The sequence below is a fragment of the Suncus etruscus genome, chromosome 14 (assembly GCF_024139225.1).
Source record: "Suncus etruscus isolate mSunEtr1 chromosome 14, mSunEtr1.pri.cur, whole genome shotgun sequence".
Taxonomy (NCBI): Eukaryota; Metazoa; Chordata; class Mammalia; order Eulipotyphla; family Soricidae; genus Suncus; species Suncus etruscus.
The window spans coordinates 63,743,453-63,766,104 of NC_064861.1; the positions used below are offsets into that span (position 1 = coordinate 63,743,453).

At 49.5% G+C, this 22,652-nt stretch overlaps 1 protein-coding gene across 2 annotated transcripts; it reads left to right on the forward strand.

Moving 5' to 3' along the window:
• Nucleotides 1–10,298: 10,298 nt before the first annotated feature.
• On the forward strand, nucleotides 10,299–20,862 carry VPS4A (vacuolar protein sorting 4 homolog A). Of its 2 annotated transcripts, none has more exons than XM_049786412.1 (11): nucleotides 10,299–10,457; nucleotides 14,278–14,389; nucleotides 14,478–14,625; nucleotides 16,023–16,084; nucleotides 16,176–16,295; nucleotides 16,667–16,823; nucleotides 17,604–17,752; nucleotides 17,977–18,058; nucleotides 18,239–18,458; nucleotides 19,327–19,467; nucleotides 20,090–20,862. In XM_049786412.1, exons 1-11 carry the CDS (start codon nucleotides 10,437–10,439, stop codon nucleotides 20,189–20,191), a joined length of 1,314 nt encoding a protein of 437 aa, XP_049642369.1. In that variant the 5' UTR covers nucleotides 10,299–10,436; the 3' UTR covers nucleotides 20,192–20,862. The 2 variants fall into 2 exon arrangements, with proteins under 2 accessions (XP_049642369.1, XP_049642370.1); XM_049786413.1 differs by having other exon boundaries at nucleotides 16,026–16,084.
• Nucleotides 20,863–22,652: the final 1,790 nt, after the last annotated feature.

Sequence of the window (22,652 nt, forward strand, 5' to 3'; positions counted from 1 at the left end):
TCTGCCATCTTCTGTTCTTTTCCCTGTTTTAATTGCTTGGTAATCTGTAGTTATTTTGACTTTTTATATACTGTCCTTAAGAATAGACAGCAAGTCTTCTTGCTTTTTTAAAAGCTATAACAGTTTCTTGATATAGACACTTAATGTATGTATAAAGATAGTTTTTAAAGTTATGCTATATACCAGAATTATGATTTTATTTTTTTAGCAATATAGTAATTCCTAGGAATAGTAATAGTAAGAAAACTTTATTTTATGCTAGTTAATAGACTGCTTTATAACTGATTTGAAACCTTTTCTCTGAAAAGCAACATCTGGTAGATCAGTGACATAAGGATAAATTTTAAGTAAGGTATAATAGACACAGGGGTCAGAGCGGTGGCGCAAGTGTAGGGCATTTTTGCCTCGCACACGGCTAACCCAGGATGGACCTGGGTTCGATCCCAGGTGTCCCATATGGTCCCCCAAGCCAGGAGCGATTTCTGAGCAGATAGCCAGGAGTAACCCCTGAGTGTCATCAGGTGTGGCCCAAAAACAAACAAAAAAAACCCAATAAATAAATAGGCACATAGAGCACACCTGGTTTACTGTCTCTTTTGGTACCTATACTGAACTGCTAATTGGAAAAATGATTGTGGACTAACTCAAAACAATTTTTTCCCTTCTGTTTGTGGACCACATCTGGCAGTGTTGGGGGCTGTCTTGGTCCCTGGGACCAGATCAGGAGTTCCTAGAATGCATCTGCTCCAGCTTTTCAAAAAACATTATTATTTTTTTTTGTTTTGTTTTTGGGCCACACCCGGCAGTGCTCAGGGGTTATTCCTGGCTGTCTGCTCAGAAATAGCTCCTGGCAGGCATGGGGGACCATATGGGACACCGGGATTCAAACCAACCACCTTTGGTCTGGGATCGGCTGCTTGCAAGGCAAACACCACTGTGCTATCTCTCTGGGCCCCCCCCCCAAATTATTTTTTTAATTTTGGGTTTTTTGGGGCCACACCTGGTGTGGTGTTCAGGGGTTACTCCTGACTCTATGCTCAGAAATAGCTCCTGGGGCAGGCTCGGGACCATATGGGATGCCAGAAATTGAACCCAGGTCAGTCCTGGGTCAGCTGCATGCAAGGCAAACATCCTACCACTGCTATCTCTCTGGCCCCTTCAAAATATATTTTAACAAGATTCTTCTTTTGTTTCAGAACTGATGAACTTTAATCTTTCCTCATCTTTTACTCTTCCGTCTTTCTTCAGGTATCTAAACCAAAGCATATTCAAGTTTTGTTTTGTTTTGTTATTTTTGTTTTTTTTGGGCCAAACTCGTTTGATGCTCAGGGGTTACTCCTGGCTAAGCGCTCAGAAATTGCCCCTGGCTTGGGGGGACCATATGGGACGCCGGGGGATCGAACCGTGGTCCTTCTTTGGCTAGCGCTTGCAAGGCAGACACCTTACCTCTAGCGCCACCTCACCGGCCCCAGCATATTCAAGTTTTTTTGTTTTTGTTTTTGTTTTTTAGAGCTTCAAATGATTTATTTGTGAAACTAGTACAGCACAAATCTAAATTTTAGAAGAAAGAAAGCAGAATTTCAAAACTAGCAATTAGCTTGCAGGTCCAGAATGCTGACTGATCAGGGGTGCACTGACGGAAAGCCAAAATGGAATCTGGGCCAGGGTCAGTTGCGTCTCACTATGACCTAAGAAATTCACTTAAATCAAAATGATACCCCACGATAAGGACAGTATAAGTCATTTCTCCTAAGAAAGGGAGAAGTATGCAGCACTTCACATGATTTAATACAAACCCTCATTAACACCAAAATAAGATGCTTCCTTTGAAAAGAGGACAGCTAGTAGCAGCGAACACAAGGACACAGGCTATGAACTCGCACTGAAAGGGACTGGGAGGACAAAGTGACAGTAAGAGAGTGTGTGAGTGAGACTGAGTGAGAGAGAGTCTATTAAATTAAGAGTTGTCGCTGTCATCCCTAGTTGGTTCTCTTCTCTGGCACTTGCCTCATCACCTTCACCATCCCAAGGGTAGGTACTAGGAGGCCTCCATGTTGTGTTCGTGGGTGTGTGTGTGTGTCTAATCAGTCATCTTCACTGTCATCACTACTTGGCTCTTTTTCTTCGGCACTCGCTTCATCATCATCATCCCCGTTGGTCCAGGGGGCTGGCGGGCTCATGCACTAGGCTGCTGGCCTAGTGGTCTGGGGCTGATGTTGGGTCCAAGGGGGGTGCTGGGGCCAAGGCGCCCCCTCCACGGCCTCTCCCTTGCCCTTGTCCCCTGAGTGACGCCCTCATCATTGTGGTGCTGGCAGATCTAGGTGCTCCGGGAAGAAGGCCAGGTCCGCAGCCTAGGCCTGCAGCACTGCCTTCTCAAGTTTTTTTTTTTTTTTTGGTTTTTGGGCCACACCGGGCGGTGCTCAGGGGTTACTCCTGGCTGTCTGCTCAGAAATAGCTCCTGGCAGGCACAGGGGACCATATGGGACACTGGGATTCGAACCAACCACCTTTGGTCCTGGATCAGCTGCTTGCAAGGCAAACGCCGCTGTGCTATCTCTCCAGGCCCAGCATATTCAAGTTTTAAGAACAACCCCTGAGCACTGCTGGGTGTGGCCCAAATCCTACCCCCCCAAATAAAAACCTAAACAAATCTAGGGATCTGGAGCCATAGTAGTGGGTAGGGCATTTTCCTTGTACACGCCGAGCCAGGTTCAATATCTGGCATCCCATATGGTCCTCTGAGCACCACCAGGAGTAATTCCTGCTTTTAGAGCCCCAAGGGTAAGCCCTGAGTCTACGGTATGGCCCAAAAACAAAAATTATAAGTTAATTAAAAATAAAAACAAATCTAGGACCAGAGATATAGAATAGGAGTTTATTTATCTCTCTACCTTGCACATGGCCAAGACTGGTTCATTCCTTGGCACTACATTTGATGCCCCTGAGTACAGCCACGTGTTGCCTAAACCCCCTTTGTCTTCTCCAAATCTACATTTGATGATTGAATAAATATGCTGTTTGCAAATGGTTGCTTGTTATGCTATTAACTTTTGACTATGTTCAACAACTATCTACCTTAGAACTGTAATTCCTGGATTCCTCTAAAATTGATAAATTGAAATTAAAAAGTGAGGGACTGGAGAGATAGTACAATAGTAGATAAAGTGTTTGCCTTGGATATGGCCAACATGGGTTCTATCCTTGGCATCCAATATTGTGTTCTTAGCCCACAGTGATTTCTGAGCACCAACCAACAAGAATAAGTCAAGTAGAGGACTCAAGCAAACATTTCTCAAGCTCTCACAATGTGAGGTATTTATCATTTCCCTTACTTTTTTGTTTCTCTCTCTTTTTTTTAAATTTTATTTTGTTTTTGGGTCACACCCAGCATTCACAGCTTACTCCTGCTTTTGTGCTCAGGAATCACTCCAGGCCAGTTTTGGGGACTATATGGCATTCCAGGAATTGAATCCAGGTCAGGCACATGCAAGACAAGTGTCCTACCTGCTGTCATATCACTCTGGCCCCATACCTGACTTAGTTTTGGAATACTTCAAATCATTCCTAATCCCATCACATTATCCTTGCCACCTGATGTTCTATGACCTCTTCCAGAGTAATATAGTCTCATGAATAGACCAAAGTTTTTTGGAGAGTCTAGAAAAAATTTGAAACTACATGATGAACTAATGGTATATTAGTTTGTGTATTCTTTCATTTAATAAACATTTACGAATGTGCTGTTCTTCACTGGTACTCTGAAGGTCCAAAAGAAAGTTTCTGTTCCTAATACCACAGAACCCATTATTCCTCAGTCACACCTCTGTCAATTTGGTGTTTGTTTATATAGCTGGTGTGTGTGTGTGTGTGTGTGTGTGTGTGTGTGTGTGTGTGTGTGAGTGTGTTTTAACCAACGTATGTCTGAAGGTCTAATCTCACAAAATGAAAAACATTTTAAAGGATGTTCAGTCTTTGGTCAATGCCAGCATGAAAAATCTCAATGCACCTTGAATTAGGTCAGTCATTCCATAGAGAAAATATATAGGAAAAAAAAAACTCATGCTGGAGAGATAGCACAACAGGGAAAACAAAGGAGGGTGCTTGCCTTGCTCTCTGCTGACCAGGGTTGATCCTCAGCGTCCTATATCCCTGAGTACTACCAGGAATAATTCTTGAGCACAGAGCACCTGGAAAGTCTTTTTTTTTTTTCTTTCGTTTTTTTGGGGTCACACCTCAGGGGTTACTTCTGGCTCTACGCTCTGAATTCACTCCTGGCAGGCTTGGGGGACCATATGGGATGGCAGGATTCGAACCACCGTCCTTCTGCATGCAAGGCAAATGCCTTACCTCCACGCTGTCTCTCCAGCCCCAACCGAGAAAGTCTTTTTAAAGAAATACTTATTTTTTGGGGCTGGACACATAGCACAGTGGTAGGGCACTTGCCTTGCATGCAGCCGATCCAGGAAGGATGGTGGTTCAAATCCCAACATCCCATGTGGTTGGTTCCCTGTGCCTGCCAGGAGTAACCAACCCCTGAGCACTGCCAGGTATGACCTAAAAATAAACAAAAATGAAATACTTCTTTTTTTTTTGTAATCAAGGTGTTTAAATAAAGATATTAAAAAAACAAAAACAAAAAATACATTTAACAATAAACAGTATTAGTTTAATGTATATTTTATTCATTTCCCTTTTTTAATGATTTTGTTGGCAGTGGTGTGTGTGTGTGTGTGTGTGTGTGTGTGTGTGTGGTGATGGTGGTGGTGGTGGTGGTGGTGGTGGTGGTGTGGTGGACCACATACAAATCATCCTTGGCTTTTACCCCAAATTTTAAATTGCACTGATATTTCTACTTACCACATCTCATTTGCTGAAAATCCTTACAACTATTAGAGTGACTTCCCAGGTAATAATTAAAATAAAGTTATTTTCCCCACCCTCACTGTCTTCATGAGGATATATGAGCCAAATTTTTCTTCTAGAATGCTCTTGCACTCAAACTCAGTTTTGGGGGGAGGGGCATACCCGGTGTACACTCATGGATTACTCCTGGCTATGTGTTCAGAAATCGCTTTTGGCTTGGGGGGGACCATATGGGTAGCTGGAGGATCAAACCGCAGTCTGTCCTAGACTAGAGCAGGCAAGGCAGATTGCCTTACTGCTTGTGCCACCACTCCGGCCCCTCAAACTCAGTTTTTAAAAAATAATTTTAGGGGCCGGAGAGATAACATGGAGGTAAGGCGTTTGCCTTTCAATCAGAAGGTCATTGGTTCGAATTCCGGCCTCCCATATGGTCCCCCGTGCCTGCCAGGAGCAATTTCTGAGCATGGAACCAGGAGTAACCCCTGAGCACTGCCGGGTATGACCCAAAAAATAATTACTTTAAGGGAAAACTAAAGAAAATAAGTGATTAACTGGATTTTCCCACATATTTTCAGAGTAACTGTCCTTTAGATTTTCAGCCAATTACCACTAGGGCTAGCTTTTCAGTCAAGGTCCTTCAAATGTATCTAGAAAGTACCTTAGCAGTTGGGATGGCAAAAGAGATGCTGTCACACAGCTCTTTCCCCCTTCTTTTCAAAGTTGCTGAAGTCATGTGCACAGATTCTGCCATGCTGTCAGTGATTTGGTCTTTGCTTTAAATTTGCTCTTTGACAATCAGGTGCTAAAGATGACCTGTTACTGGATCCACCACACAAGTATTATCACAAAAGTGTAGGTGCTTCTGCTTCCTAGATGAGAATGGGGCGACTTCTGTCTCAGTCTTGTTCAATCATAGTGGTGTCAGTTCTGCTTATTCATCTTCGTTTTGTAGATGACCAGAATTGGGAGAAGAGGAAATTTTTATTTAAGATAAATTGGGTTTGGTACAATCATCAGTATTAATATTCCTCACCTATTAGCAATATGCCCTTATCACTAAGGGGCTAGAGAGATAATACAGTGGGTAAAGGTGCTTACCTTGGACACAGAGGACCTGGGATTGATCCCCAGAATCCCATATATTTCCCTGATCCCCACCAGGAAAGATCCAAGCACAGAGACAGGAATAATCCCAAAGACAGCTGGATATAACTCCACCCCCCAAAAAAAATCCAGGCAGAAGACTTCGGTCCGCTATAGGTCTCCTGTGTTATATTCAGAGTCTGTTGGAAGGGATCACTATGATATGGCCTTGGCACCAAAAGAATCTCTTTCCTTTTGTACCAGTTTTAGAAAATAATGTGTCAAATCACTACCTATGAAAGTCATTGGCTGATCAGTTATACCCACTTGAATGCATTTTGTTTCACAAATTTTTTATTTTTATTAAGCATGAAGACAAAGTTAGATTAACAGTTTTATAATGAATCAAAAGTATGCGGTATTTGAGTTATTTTTTTCTTTTTGAGCCTTGTATTAAGACTTTTTAAGTGTTGTTTAAATTGATCTCAGTCTCATACCAGTGGCTTACCAAATCAAAACCCATGGCACAAAACAGAGCAGTATCTGTGTTCTTAGTGATGAGAAGCGTTATATGTGTGCTGTAAAAGCATATAAGCTGCTTCCCCTGAGTTGCTCATCAACATCCTGCATCATACATTACAATGGAAGTTTGTAACTTAAGGATATTATATGTGCACAAATACTTACAAACCTTTGTAGCCTTTATACTGTAAATAAAAATGGTTTTAGACGTGTATTTTTATTTATTTATTTATTTTTGGCCACATCCAGTGACACTCAGGGGTTACTCCTGGAGATGTGCTCAGAAATTGCTCCTGGGTTGGGGGACTATCTGGGACGCCAGGGAATTGAACTCTGGTTCATCCTAGGCTAGCACAAGCAAGGCAGACGCCTTACTGCTTGCACCATTGCTCCGGCCCTAGACATGTATTTTTAAATCATTTGTTTTTGTTTTGGAGCCACACTCAGTCATGCTCAGGGCTTACATCTGGTCTGTGCTCAGGAAATTACTCTGGTGGGCTTGGGGGAAGCAGATAGGATGCTGGGCTTCAAACCTGGCTTGTCCACATACAGGGAAAGTGTATTACCTGATGTACTATCACTCTGCCTCCTGGTGTTTGTTTGTTTTTTTAAATTTAGGTGGGGGGAGTTGGTGCCATGCTGGACAATTCTCAGGGCTGACTCCTGAATTTGCACTCAGGGACTCGGGACAATACGTAGTCAGGGATCAAACATGGGTTGGCCATAGTACAAGGCAAACACCCAACCTGCTGTGCTATCTCTGGCCCCTATTTTAAAAAAATTAAAATTGTTTAAAACCGGGGCTGGAGAGATAGCACAGTGGTAGGGCGTTTGCCTTGCATGTAGCCAACACAGGACGGACCCCGGTTTGAATCCTGGCATCCCATATCATCCCCCAAGCCTGCCAAGAGTGACTTCTGAGTGCAGAGCTAGGAGTAACCCCTTAATGCCGCCAGGTTTGACCTAAAAACTGTTTAAAACCGATAGTAAATTCTCAAACACAGAATGAGTAAGGTGTTTATCTTGCACATGCCAAATGGGTTCTAATTCCCAGCACCCCATATAGTCTGAGTCTGCCAGGTCTGATCCCCGGGTGAAGAACTAGGAGTAACCTCTGAGCACTGCCAGTGGGGCCCCTCAAAAAGTTAAAAATGGGCCAGAGAGATAACATGGAGATAAAGAGCGTTTGCCTTGCATGCAAAGGACGGTCATTCGAATCCCGGCATCCCGTATGGTCCCCAGAGCCTGCCAGGAGCTATTTCTGAGCGTAGAGCCAGGAGGAACCCCTGAGTGCTGCCGGGTGTGGCCCAAAAGCAAACAAAACAACAAGAAAACCGAACAGTTAAAAAGGTACAGGAAGGTCGAACAGTTAAAAAGGTACAGGAAGGCCTGGAGAGAGAGTGGTAGGGTGTTTGCCTTGCAAGCAGCTGATTCAGGACAGACGATGGTTCAAATCCTGGCATCCCATCTGGTCCCTTGTGCCTGCCAGGAGCGATTTCTGAGTGTAGAGCCAGGTGTAACCCCTGAGCGTGGCTGGGTGTGATCCAAAAACCAAAACAAACAAAAAAAGGTACAGGAGATAGAGTGATAGTACATATGGACGACCCTGATTTGAGTTCCAGAATTGGCATTCCTGAGCTCTGCTGGGAGTAACTCCCAAAGACTGGATCTGTCCTGGGCATCATTAAGTGTGACCCAAAAAGGAGCACAGGTCTTTTTGTCTTTGGTTCACATCTGGCAGTTCTCTGGGCTTACACTGAGCTCTGCGCTCAGGGATGGCTGTCATGAAAACCATATGGTATGCTGGGATCCAGCCTGAGTTGGCCACATGCAGTGCAAATGTCCTACCCTTTGCAGTGTCTCTCTGACTATGAGCATAGCAGGTGTTAACAGAGATAATCATCCAGCTAAATACCCAGTATAACTTATGACCAAACTAGGGCACGTGTTTTTGTCAGGCATACACAGATCTTTCCAGACGGTCATCAGGATACACATGGTAGGGCTGGAGTGATTGTACAACGGGTACAACGTGCCTTACATGCTCTTGCCTTGACCTGGGTTCAATTTCTGGCATCTTGTGTGGTCCTCAGAGCCCGAGAGGAACAATTGCTGAGTGCAGAGACAGGAGTAACCAACCCTTCAGTACTGCCAGATTTGGCCCCAAACAAACAAACAAAGGAAGGCAAAGTAGGAGAAATAGCTGAATATACTGTTACTTTGCATGGAAGCAATGTTGGGAGTGATCCAAGGTACAGAATAGGGACTAACCCCCAAACTAAAAAAATAAAAAAGACTACGTGTCACCTGATAACTACCACCAGAGACTGGATCCTTAGGGTGGATGCACTGTTTATATTAGTTATTATTTGGAGGGGGGCTAACTCCTTGTTCTGTGTTCATACTGTCTTTTGGGGGGGGGTTTACACCCGGCAGCACTCGGGTCACTCCTGGCTCCACGCTCAGAAATCGCTCCTGGCAGGCTCAGGGGACCATATGGGATGCCAGGATTCGAACCACCGACCTTTTCACGCAAGGCAAACGCCTTACCTCCATGCTATCTCTCTGGCCCCGTTCATATTTCTTATGATTGCTTGGATCATTCAGGGAGATCCTAGGATGCAGGTGTGGGAGATCAACCTGGGGACAACAAATTGCAAAGCAAGTGTCTTAATCCCAACACTATCTCTCCAACCCTATATTAGCTATTGTATTCATTCCCTCCCCAAACCAGAAAAAAATGTAGATACTAATTATTACTATTTTGTATTAAAGATCAAATAACTGGGACCAGAGAAAAGTATAGAGGTTGAAGTAGTGGCTGTGGCCATGAGAATGGTTCGAATCTACAACACCACCAAATGTGGCCCTTGAACACCACCGAATGTTGCCTCCCGTAAAACACATCGAGAAACTAAAATTCTGGCAAGTCAAATTTGCTGTGTGTAAAACAGTCCTTTAAGCTTTATTCATTTAAAAAAAATTGTTTTTGTCCTTTTCAGGCCATACCCAGTGGTGTTCAGAAATTACTCCAGGTGGACCACAAGGTATATACTGTGGGAATCATATTCAGATCTGCTGCCTGCAAGACAAGCATTCTACCTGTTATACTATTGCTCCAACCTTTGCTGCTTGCTTTTGGCTCTTATTCTAAGCAGGGACCCAAAAGAAAAAAAGAAACAAAAACCCAAAGCATAAAGTCATGCCAACTATTTCCATAGTATAACCTAGACTAGAGGTTATTTATCCATCCCCTACTTGAATCCCTTCCCCCCAGGTCCCGCCCCAGCCTCTTTTTTTGTTTTTGTTTTTGGGCCATACCCGGTGACACTCAGGGGCTACTCCTGGCTCTGCGCTCAGAAATCGCTCCTGGCAGGCTCGGGGGACCATACGGGATGCCGGGGATCGAACCCAGATCCATCCTGGTCAGGCGCGTGCAGGGCAAGCGCCCTATCGCTAGGCTATAGCCCTAATCCCGGCCCAGCCTTTCTTGAACTTCCGCCGGCCCACCGGGTCCCGCCCCGGCCTTGCCCCTGATTTCCGCCCACAGCCACGCCCCCTGACATCCTCCCATCACGTTGCTCTCGCCCCGCCCCGCCCCGCCCCGCCTCCTTCCCACTTGGTCCTCGTTCTCTCCTCTCCGGGCCGCTGGTGACCGACGGGCGGGCGCGGCGCCTGCAGTTCTGTCCGCCGCCGCCGGGAGGCAGCCGCACCGTGCGCTCGCGGCCGCGACTGCGACCGCTCTGGGCCGCGCTTCTCGCTGGCCCTCCGACTCGGCTCCGGCTGCGAGCGGCTGCCCTGCCCGCGCCTAGCGCCCAGCGCCCAGCGCCCAGCGCCGACCCGCCGGGCTCCCTCCCTCCCGCTGCCGGCCGGACGGGCTCAGTCCCTCGGCTCCCCGGGGCCGCAGCCAGGCCAGACCAGGCCGCCACAGCGCCTTGGGCCGCGGGGGGGCGGACCCAGGAGATGAAATGACAACGTCAACCCTCCAGGTACCCGGTGGAGGCTAAACGAGGCGCGGCCGGCAGGGCACAGCAGGGCCTGGCTGCGGCCGGGCGGGCTCCGGATCCGGGCTGTGGGCCCTCGCCTCGCCTCGCCTCGCCCGCCTGGGCGGCTTCCTCCCGTCCCTGCCACCGCGCCATGGGCCCCGCCGTGGGGTGCAGCGGCTCCCGCGCCTCCCACGAGCTCCCCGGTCGGCCGGGGGGAGCTGGGGTGGCACCGCCGGGATGCACGACCCCGCCTCTGTCTGACCTGTCCCCCGGGAGACGAGCCCTTCTCGGGGTCGGGTCTGGCCCTGCCAGTTGGCGAGCCTGTGACCTTGGGCCAGGGACCCTGATCTTGACATCTTGGGGATCCTGCCTGTAGAATGGGGCGAGACCCCTCTTGGCTTTCGTAGGGTCGTGACGGCGGCTCGAGATCCCTTCCCTTCAAGCCTTGATTTGACACGTCGTGTCGGTGCACAGCGAGTGTTGGAAGGGAAAGTGCCTGTCTGGGTGGGTTGGGGTTGGGGGGCATCCTGGAGGAAGGGGTCTTGGGCTTCTGTGGTCCAAGCATGGGATGCAGTTAGATTTCTAGATGGAGACCAAAGCAGAAACAGGAGGGTGGGATACATTGGGAGTTGCAGGCTACTTGGAATTCACCGGAATCCAAAGAAAGCCATTCTTTGCGATCGCCATTCATTGATCTGTTCTCATCATCCTTTGGGGCAGATGTAACTTGCAGATCCCACCTGCCAGTTTTTGGGTGATCTGGAAGCTAAGGATGCTCTTAGCAACTGCCAGAGAGTGGGTAAGGCACTTGCCCTATACACACAGCTGACCCAGTTAGATCCCTGTCACCCTGTATCATCTTCCAATGGGGTTAAACCCTGAGCCCAGGTATGGTCCAAAAATTAAAAAAAAAAAAAACTTTTAAAAGGGCCAGAGAGATAGCACAGCGGTAGCGCCTTTGCCTTGCATGTGGCCGACCCAGGAGGGACCCGGTTCAATTCCCGGCATCCCATATGGTCTCTCAGCCTGCCAGGGCTGATTTCTGAGTGCAGAGCCATGAGTAATCCCTGAGCACCCAAAAACCAATCAGTAAAGTTTAAAAACCTTTAAAGGGTGTTTTTAGGGGGGATATTACATATATACACGCATGTATGAATATGTACATATCTATCTCTCTCTATATATATATTTTTGTTTTTGGGTCACACCCGGCAGTGCTCGGGTTACTCCTGGCTACAGGCTCAGAAATCGCTCCTGGCAGGCTCGGGGGACCATATGGGATGCCGGGATTTGAACCACAGTCCTTCTGCATGCAAGGCAAACACACTACCTCCATGCTATTTCTCCAGCCCCATATCTCTATATATATCCTAAAGAGCTAGTCCACAAGCTTTGCATGTCGCAAGCCTAGATTTGATCCTTGACTTTCCATGACCGCCCCCCCCCCCAGCACTCACCGTACAATCCATCTATTTAAAGTACGGTTCAGTAATTAGTGCTGCCAGTTTCTCCACAGTTGTAGAGCCCTCACCCAATCCCTTCAGCACAGCTCATCACCCCTAGCGGAAACCCTGCTTCCTTGATCTCTCTTGCCTGCTCATCCCACCATCTCTCTCAACTCTGGGCAACAAGTTAATATTTCTGTGCTCACGACTTTGTCTTGGTGTGGACTTTTGAGAGAAATTCAGTCCCAATGATACGCTTCTTTACCACTGGCTCCTTTTACTCAGGTATATTTTTGCGTGTTTAAATGAAATTCACATTTCCGAAGTTCATAAGAAACTCACTGGAACACATCTGTGTGGTTCATTTCAGTGCTGTTCACATCTATGCTGCAACAATCTCCCTAGGCTTGCATGGCAGAGTTCAGCTTGGCCACTTTATGACCAGCAAAGCCTAAATTTTTTTTTTTTTTTTTTTTTTGGTTTTTGGGTCACACCCAGCAGCGCTCAGGGGTTATTCCTGGCTCTATGCTCAGAAATCGCTCCTGGCAGGCTCAGGGGACCACATGGGATGCCAGGATTTGAACCACCAACCTTCTGCATGAAAAGCAAACGCCTTACCTCCATGCTATCTCTCTGGCCCCATGGCCTAAAATATTTTATCTGAGTTTACAAAAGTTGCACACCTTCCATCAATGCTTTTTTCTTCATTTGGCGGGGCGGGGGGGGGGGGGGAGGTTTCAGGGGTATGCTCAGTTTCTTAGTCTGTATGGAACCCAAGCCTATAATACTGGGAACAGCCTTGGGGCGCATGTGCTTGCTCCGCCCCTTGAGCCATCCATCTCTGCCATTCATCTCTTTGGCCTTTGCTCTGGATTCTTTGATCTGTTTTGTTTTTTTTTTTTTTTTTTTTTTTGGGCCACACCCGGCAATGCTCAGGGGTTACTCCTGGCTGTCTGCTCAGAAATAGCTCCTGGCAGGCACGGGGGACCATATGGGACACCGGGATTCGAACCAACCACCTTTGGTCCTGGATCGGCTGCTTGCAAGGCAAACGCCGCTGTGCTATCTCTCCGGGCCCGATCTGTTTTGTTTTTATCCTCAGCATTTTCCATATGTGTTACTAGAGATGTCTTAGGGACTGGCAGTTTCCTTTCTCACCTTGCCTTCCTGTTATATAAAGTGGTTCTTCTCCCAGTTGAAACCAAGCCTCTTGTGAAAAACTACATTGCCAGAAAGATTCCACTGTGCTCTTGGGTGCACCAGTGACGAGTGTCTGGACGGGGAGGGAGGGAAGACATCTGCTCTGCCACGTGTGTGCTGAGCCTACCTGAAGGATAGTAGTTCTGAGCACCCACTTTTCCAATGAGAGGGGCCCTCTCTAGAAGACAGAGGGAGTGAAAGCCCAGGAATAGGGGTGTTTGTCTGAAAAATAAAAGCACCAAGAACAGAAGCATCTCTTGCTGGTGTGAGTGAGGAATTGTTGTCGGGGTGAAGGAGGCCCTGCAGCCTGGCCTCCCTACTTTGTCTAGGTTCATTTGGAAAGCTTACTGAGTCTGCTGTGGTCCCCTTCTTGTGTTCTGATGAGGGCAGGCTGTGTGGATGGCTGGGCCCTGCCAGGGACTGGTCAGAGGCTTATTGTTTGCACCATCTCCAGCTGGATCCAGGAGCTGGGTTTGGTGAAGGACACTCTGGTTTCTAAACTGGACCTCTAGGTGGGCGGCTGCTGGAGTGAGGCCATGTGCTTGCACTTTAGCCGAAAGGACAAGCTCTGGGGTGGGGGGACAAAAGGCCATTGCAGAGTGTTTAGATGTTTCCAGGGCACACTTGCCGCAGTGGCAGCAATCTTGTGTCTTTGGAGTCAGTGGGCTTTGTCTACCTGAGCTCCTGTGTAATTATGTGTCCAGGCCACAGCAACAGGGACTGGGTTTTGGGGAACCCTTCTTGGGTCATGAAAAGTGTGTCTTGGCAGAAGGAAGGAGTGGAAAGAGATTTTCCTTGCTGGCCGATCCTCCAGGTAGTCTCTGTGCCCCGTGCTGAGCTCTGACAGTGCCATGGGTCCCCTCAACCCAGGCCCCTCTCCTCTTGGCCCTCATGTGAGGTACTTGGTCTGGTTTCCCCTTGCTGCACTCTGGAATGGGCATTAGGAAGGGGGCAGCCTTGCACAGTCTGAGCGGTTGTGGAGAGGCGCGGCTGTCGTTCAAAGCTCCCTTTCAGGACCTTTCCAGATGGTGCAGATGGTGCTGGGGAAGTTAGCCAGCGTGGTGGCTCTGTGACTGGCACGTTTCAGGCCTGACATTCCTCTCATTGGTGCCTTTCTGGTCCCCAAGGACTTTCTAGATCTCTGGGGAAGCTCTGAGCGATTTGCTCTACTTTTCCAGAAAGCCATTGATCTGGTGACAAAAGCCACGGAAGAGGATAAAGCCAAAAACTATGAGGAGGCGCTGCGGCTCTACCAGCATGCTGTGGAATATTTCCTTCATGCCATCAAATGTGAGTCATGCGCCAGGACCCCTTGCCTCAGGTACCCGAAAGAGGGAGTAAGGTCCACTGAGGCCCCTCTTCGGTTCCCCTTCTGCAGATGAGGCGCACAGCGACAAGGCCAAGGAGAGCATTCGCGCCAAGTGCATGCAGTACCTAGACCGGGCAGAGAAGCTGAAGGACTATTTACGAAACAAGGAGAAGCATGGCAAGAAGCCAGTCAAAGAGAACCAGAGTGAGAGCAAGGGGTAAGTGTGGGGATGGTCCTTTGACTTGGGTCACTCCTGCTGATACCCTCAGAACAGGGACAGTGACCCTTGCCGCCTCTCTGCAGCGCTTTCCTGAACACTTTAGGGTGCCCTGCCTTATTGGCTCTGTAAAGATGCCTTGGATGTGACGGGGACAAGCCAGGATGCTGCAGCCAGACTTCCCAGGGATGGGGAGCCAGCCCCAACACTTGCTAGCTGTGACCTCCTGTGTGGGGGACAGGAGAGAGGCTTCCTCTCAATGTTGCTTTTAGGAGCAGAAGCAGGTCTGCCAATTAGGTCCTCAACTAGCTACTGATCTCAAAGTTACCCCTTTCCATAACCTGAGGAGGAGACAGGCTAAGAGGTTCTAAAGCTGGGTCTTTTTTTTGGGGGGCGGGGTAATATCCGGCAGCGCTCAGGGTTTATTCCTGGCTCTATGCTCAGAAATTGCTCCTGGCAGACTCGGGACCATATGGGATGCCGGGATTCGAACCACCGTCCTTCCACATGCAAGGCAAACACCTTACCGCCATACTATCTCTCTGGCTCCCTAAAGCTGTTTTTTTTTTTTTTTTTTTTTTTTTTTTTTTTTTTTTGGTTTTTGGGCCACACCCAGTAACGCTCAGGGGTTACTCCTGGCTATGTGCTCAGAAGTTGCTCCTGGCTTGGGGGACCATATGGGACACTGGGGGATCGAACCGTGGTCCGTCCAAGGCTAGCGCAGGCAAGGCTAAAGCTGTTTCTTAATGGAGTTTGTACTCTATCCCAGTCCCCCAGTTTTCAACTCCATTGTCTGTAACCTCTCAACCATGAGGCTGTGCTGCATGTTCTCCCTGCCCTCACAAAGATTGGTCAGCAAACACCCTGGGGTCAGGCCAGGGCATTCATCCCATGGAGGGGAGAGAAGTGCTGGAGTGCCAGCTGCATATTGGAGTGAGGGGCTCTGCTCCTGGATGGAAAGGACTTCTAGAAGTGAGAGAGAAAAAGAGAAACAGAGAGAAAAGAGAGGAAGGAGAGAGACAGACAGACAGACAAGACAGACACGATGGAGGAGGTGGGGAGGGTTAGCTAGTTCCTCCTGTGGGCTCAGGACAGGCCTGTCTCTTCACAGCGTCCCTCAAATTTTGGTCACATTTCCCCCTTTCCTCAACTCAGCTATGCACTATACACTCAAGTCTGCCACTGGCCTGACTGCCCTGAGATCTGGCCAAACAAAGCCTCCCCTGTCCTGTAGAGGGGTGCAGGGCTCTGATCCCCGGTGGCATGGAGGTAGTGGTTTCTGGAAATTCCTAGACCAGTGCACCCAATGTGACATGCGCCCATAGGTACTCAGGGCCTGCCTGGAGCACCTCCCTGCCTGCCTGCTCCATCTTTCTCTCCTCTGCTTCCTTTCCCAGAAGTGATAGTGACAGCGAAGGGGATAATCCCGAGAAAAAGAAACTGCAAGAACAGCTGATGGGTAAGAGGCTGAGGCCACAGCATGGGAAAGGATGTAGCAAGGGTCCCACTGCGGCCTGGCCCTGGGTCCAGGCTCCACTTCCCTCCTGCAGGGGCTGTGGTCATGGAGAAGCCCAATATCCGGTGGAATGACGTGGCTGGGCTGGAGGGTGCCAAGGAGGCCCTCAAGGAAGCTGTCATTTTGCCCATCAAATTCCCACACCTGTTCACGGGTAAGAGTCCAATGAAAATGGAGGCAGCACCAGCAATGGGACAGACCCAGCGTCCTGCACAGTCCTGTGGCACTTGCTTGTCGCTCGGCTCCTATTGCATGTTAGATGCCTGTTAGATGCCTCTTGCATGTTAGATGGGATGTATCTGCTGGGCTGCCTCAGTGGGAACTTGCAGTTAGAAATCTGCTGTCATGTCGCATAATCCTGAGGGCTGTGAATGGGACTCTGAGTTCCTTCTCAGCCTCGCCCAGGTCCATCTGGTAGAACCTCTGGTGCCCTATCAAGGACAGGACCAGGCAAGAACCAGGTCCAGCTCTCACTGGCCCCATCTCCGCCTGGAGGCAGCTCAGGGCAGGTTTTATCCCTTACAGGCAAGCGCACCCCTTGGCGGGGGATACTGCTCTTCGGACCCCCTGGCACAGGGAAATCCTACCTGGCCAAAGCAGTGGCAACTGAGGCGAACAACTCCACCTTCTTCTCTGTGTCCTCCTCAGACCTGATGTCCAAGTGGCTGGGGGAGAGTGAGAAGTGAGTCAGTGAGTCGGCCGCGACTAGCTTCCCAGCTCCAGAGTTGCTGCCTTACTTGCAAGGCTGGGGGAGGGCCACCGACCAAGAGAGCTGCCACTGGGGGGCCTTGGCAGAGATGAGCCTTCCAGAAGAGAAGGAAAGGCCAGTGGTGGCATAGAAGACTGAGGCCCAGATCTTTTCTCTGCTACTGCATGGTCTTGCAAGCACTTCTGGAAGCCACCCTGAGCACTGATTTGGGAGCAGCCTTAAATACTGCTGCCGGGGGTCATCCAAAAACCCCAGCACAAAAAGGAAGGCAACAACTTGGAGTGTTTGTTATTGGTTGTTTAGTTTTTGTTTTTGATCCATATTCAGCAGTGCTCAGGGGTTTCTCCTGCCAGGCTCCGGACCATGCAGGATGCTGGAGATCAAACCTGGGTGTTGGGGCAAGTGCCTTCCTCACTGTGCTGTCTCTCAGGCCCCAGCTGGCAGTGTTTGGGTACCAAGTGCCAGAATCTGTTGTGACTCATTTCCCCATCCAGACTCCCACTGGACAGAAGCTGCAGCCAAGGCTGAGAGGGGACGGGGATGGGGCTGGTGGGACAGAGCTGACACCAAGGCTGCCCTTACTCTTGCTGCAAGTTGCCGGGGACGGCCACTGTCCTTTTGCCTGAAAGCCAAGTGTGCTGCTGGACTTTTCCTTCCCATGGGAAGGGTAGGAGGAGCAGGATGGTGAGTCCCCTGGCTGGTTGGTGATTGGAGGTGCAGAGTCCAGACTCCACTTGTGTGTCTCCCTCACAGGCTGGTCAAGAACCTGTTCGAGCTGGCCCGGCAGCACAAGCCTTCCATCATCTTCATTGACGAGGTGGATTCTCTCTGCGGCTCCCGCAATGAGAATGAGAGCGAGGCAGCACGGAGGATCAAGACCGAATTCTTGGTCCAGATGCAAGGTAGGTGCCACTCTGGGCCTCTTGGGCTTCCCCTGGGCTTCTTGTCTCTACCGCTTGCCCTGGGCCTCATCTTTTCCCTGTGTGTGTGGGACTCCTGAGATGCCCATCACAATCTCTCTGCTCAGGTTCAGGGATGACCTTCCTGGGGCTTTCCTGGGCAGCCAGGGGCACAGGTGCTGCTCCCTGTCCTACCCAGCAGCAATCACCCTGTCCCTCTCCCGCAGGCGTGGGGAATAACAATGATGGAACTCTGGTCCTTGGTGCCACCAACATCCCTTGGGTACTGGACTCTGCCATCAGGAGGAGGTGAGCCTTGTCCACTGTCCTGCTGCAGGCTGGACCTGTTCTCCTAGGCTTCCTCTTGTCTGCCCAGGAGCAGAGCTTCTGGGAAGCCTTTTCATGGTAACCCCTTCCCCTGCCACTGCCTCTCACCATCAAGGGCTTTGCCATCCACTCTCAGGGCCTGCTCTATGCTCGGCTCTCTAGGTTTGAGAAACGGATTTATATCCCACTGCCTGAGGAAGCAGCCCGTGCCCAGATGTTCCGCCTGCATCTTGGGAGCACACCCCACAACCTCACAGATGCCAACATCCAGCTGCTGGCCCGGAAGACGGAGGGTTACTCGGGCGCTGACATCAGCATCATTGTGCGGGACTCGCTCATGCAGCCTGTCAGAAAAGTGCAGTCGGCCACTCACTTCAAAAAGGTGAGGGGGGCTGGAGTGAAGAGGGTGTTTGCCTTGCATGTGGCTGATCCAGTCTCAGTCACCGGCACTCCATATAGTACCCTGAGACTGCCAAGAGTCAATTCTGAGTGAGAGCCAGGAGTAACCCCAGTGCTACCACCGGGTGTGATAATAACCCCTCCTTAAAAGACCTGAGGCGTAGCATAATGGGGAGGGTGATTGCCTTGCACACTGCTAACCCAGGTTCAATCTCTGGAATCCCATAGGTCCCGAGTCTGCCAGGACTGATTCCTAAGTGCCACCAGGTGTGGCCCAAAAGCAAAAGAAAAAAAGGAAAACCTTTTTGGTTTTAGGCCACAGTTGGCAGTCTCAGGAGTCCATGGTAGGTTAGATTGAACGTGGGGCTCCCACACATAGACATCCAAGGAGCCTTTGAGTCATCTCTGCCACTCATAGAGACACATTTCTGGTCACTGCTTTCATGGTAAGCTTTGAGGGGGCAGTGGCAGGGAGCTGTGAAACCAAACATTCTGAAGGATAGTGATTAGAATAGGGGACCAAGCACAGTGGGAAGGCGCTGGCCTTACATGTGGTCAACTTGGGTTCAATTCTCATATGGTCCCCTCAGCCCTGCCAGGAGTGACCCTTGAATACAGAGCCAGGAGTAAGCCCTGAACACTGCTGGTTGTGGCCCAGTAAAACAAACAATGGCTAGAACAAAAGAGTATCTGCCATCATACTTGGAGCCACTTCGACCTCTCAGCCTCGAGTTTTGAGGCGCAACCTCCTCAGTCTATCTCAGAGCTCACTATCACCTTCAGGTCTGGTTGAGGCCCCTTCTCACCCACTGAGGGGGTGGAGTCTGGCCAATAAGGGCCTTTTGTTTCAGGTGTGTGGCCCCTCCCGTACCAACCCTGGTATGACCATCAGTGACCTCCTGACCCCGTGCTCACCGGGGGACCCAGGGGCCATTGAGATGACGTGGATGGATGTTCCTGGTGACAAACTCTTAGAGCCTGTAGTGTGCATGGTAAGTGATTGGAGGGTGAGAGGACAGCTCAGTCCACTGTTGGGGCTACACTCAGCACACACACACACAGGCTTCTGCGGCCTCAAATGGGCCTGTGACTGAGGTCAAGCCCTGAGCCTTTTCTTCTTTTTTTTGGGGGGGGGGTTGGGCCACACCCATTTGACGCTCAGGGGTTACTCCTGGCTATATGCTCAGAAATCACCCCTGGCTTGGGGGGACCATATGGGACGCCGGGGGATCGAACCTCAGTCCATCCTATGCTAGCGCTTGCAAGGCAGACAACTTACCTCTAGCGCCACCTTCCCGGCCCCCCTTTTCTTCTTGACTGGATATAGGATTGTGGGGCTGGCAGAGTTGCTGAGCTTGTTCTGCCTCAGTCCTGACCTCCTGCTCCAGTCTTTTCCCTTAGAGGTGGAGTTAGGAGATCAGTCTGGGAGCCACACTAGCTGCTTTTAGGGGTGGGTAGGGTGGGTAGAATCCCTGTCCCAAGTGCTCTTAGGCAGAAGCTGGGCAGGAGGAGGTGGTTCTGCCTTTGGGATTGGGGTGCTTGAAAGCCAGCCCTTCCCCACAATGTTGGTCCACAGCCCACCTCCTTCCTCAGCGTTGTCTTGTTTATTTGCAGTCAGACATGCTCCGGTCCTTGGCTACCACCCGGCCCACCGTGAATGCCGATGATCTCCTGAAAGTGAAGAAATTCTCAGAGGACTTTGGACAGGAGAGTTAAAAATGTTTCTACTAGGTGACAGTGAAGGCAGGAGGTTGGAGCCAGTCTGCATCAGTCTCCACTTTGGCGGCCAGACAAAGTGCTCCAGGGCTTGTCTAGTCCCACAGGGGCTGTGCTGCTGTCTGGCCCCCAGTGGGGAGAAAGAAGAGGGTCTCCCAGGGCAGACGTGTGAGCACATGGGGCACCTGGCCCTTCACACTTCCTTCCGGGATGCTCACCAACTCCTGCCCAACCCCTCTTTTTTTTTTTTTTTTTTTTTTTTAACCTTTTACGTTCCCCTAAATTAATGCTGCTTGGATTTTCGTGGTGTTTATAAATAAAGTTGAAATCGCCCATAAGCGTGCTTGGGAGCAGCGGTGCTGTGGGTTCCGGGCTGCCACTTTCACAACGGCCGCTGGTGCATCCCTGCACCAAGTGCTGCTCGCTGGGAATGACTGATGTGGATCTGGCCCTGCCACCCTCCCAGGCCAAGCCAAGCCGCCTCAGGTGGCCCAGGTCATGCCTGCTCTGCTGGAGAGGGTGGGCAGGCAAGCCCGAAGCCGGTAGGTCAGAAGCCCAGCATGCAAGCAGTCAGGCTGGGTCTCGGCTGCCTTTTCTTCCCTTTGAATGTGAGAACATGGAACCCAACCACCACCCTGGAAATGGGCTAATAAATCCTTTTCCTTTCTTGAGCCACTTGAGTAATTTAATCTTTGACTTTTGAGTCCTGGGGTTCTCTCTGCCTTCTGCAGCAAATGTTTCCCCAGGGTCTGTTCTCCAGTCTGGTGGGAGAGCTCTTCCTTCCCTCTAGGTCTCGAGAGTGTGGTTGTGTTTTGGGGACCCAGGCTGGGCAGTTTTTGCTTTGGATCAGCCTCCAGATCCCAGACTGGGAGCTGGTGGCTCAGACATGGCCAGCAGCCAATTTATTATTGAGATTAGCTACCAACATTTATTATTGTCGGGAGTGACTATACCCAATAGTGCCCAGCAGTAGCTTCTGGCTCTATGCTCAGGGATCACTCCTGGTGGGAACTATATGTGGTTCAAGGAGCCAAAGTGGACTGTTCCGTGTCAAGCCAAGTGCCTGTCTCTGTAGCCCTTGTTACACATTTACACATCAAGTATGGGGATGAAACACATGCTTTATCTGCTGGCACCCTGAGTCTTGAGCCCTAGCACTCAGCCTGGGGTATAAGAGTAGATGAAAAGTTCAGGGGTCGCCTATGTACATGCAAGCCCCCTATTTGCTGTACTGTCCTTTTCTTTCAAGCCTGCTTCCTCCCAAGGATTGTTTGGGGTTGCTGTGGTATATCTTCAGCCTGCATCACTGCTTCCAGCTGCCCTGCCTTTCCATTCTCTTTATATTATCCATGGCTGAAGCAATCTCAGGCAGATGAGATGGGGTCCTTCCTAAAATATGGATGCATACCAAGGAAACATTTCCTTATGAATTAATTCCCTGCCCTGTTTCTTCCCCACCAGCATTCTAAATCTGCCTATCACTTTTAGAGAAGACTTCTGAAATTTTATTAATTCAAGATGTTTTATTAATTTATTTTTTATTATTTTAATATTTATTATTATTAGTTTATTAATCCCATGCCCAACATGGAAGAGATTTTCCTTACTGGAAATGTAAGAACATATTGTTTCTCGGCTGAAATGTCTTGGGCTAATTACCAAATCACCCTTTCTGTGGATATGGAGTAAATTTCCTGTACTGAATGGCGTAAGCTTAGGCTTTCTGAGATGCCCACTCAGCAGTCTGGCCCCTGGATCAAAATGCTCAAGCAAATACTTTTCAGCAGCACTCCGAGAACTCAACCTTGGCTGACTTCTGGACTTCGCTCATTGAATTCTAGTGACCCATGTTCTCCCAGTGACAGTCTGATCTCACCCACGGGCAGTGCCAGGCCCTATTTTTCTCCCAAGCTGCATACAGTGAGCCAGTTCTTTTTTTTTTTTTTTTTTAATTTTTGGGCCACACCCGGCGTTGCTCAGGGGTTACTCCTGGCTGTCTGCTCAGAAATAGCTCTTGGCAGGCACGGGGGACCATATGGGACACCGGGATTCGAACCAACCACCTTAGGTCCTGGATCAGCTGCTTGCAAGGCAAACGCCCTGTGCTATCTCTCCTGGCCCGTGAGCCAGTTCTTTCATGACCTCATAGGCCCCAAATCAGTGTGGTTAGTGCGGAAGTGCTCATACTTTTAGTGGAATCATCAGATAGCTTTGTTTTTGTTTGTGGGCCACATCTGGCAGTGCTCAAGTGTTACTTTTAGCTCTGTGCTCAGGTTTTACTACTGGCAGGCTCAGAGACCATATGAAAAGCCAAGGATAGAATCGGGTTGGCCATATGCAAGGCAAATGCTATCACTCCGTCCCCACCTGGAGAGCTTTTAAAATCCCTAATGCCTTCTAATATGGCTGAAGGTCAGAGAGTTAAGGTGTTTGCTTTGCACTTACTCCAGTACATTAACAC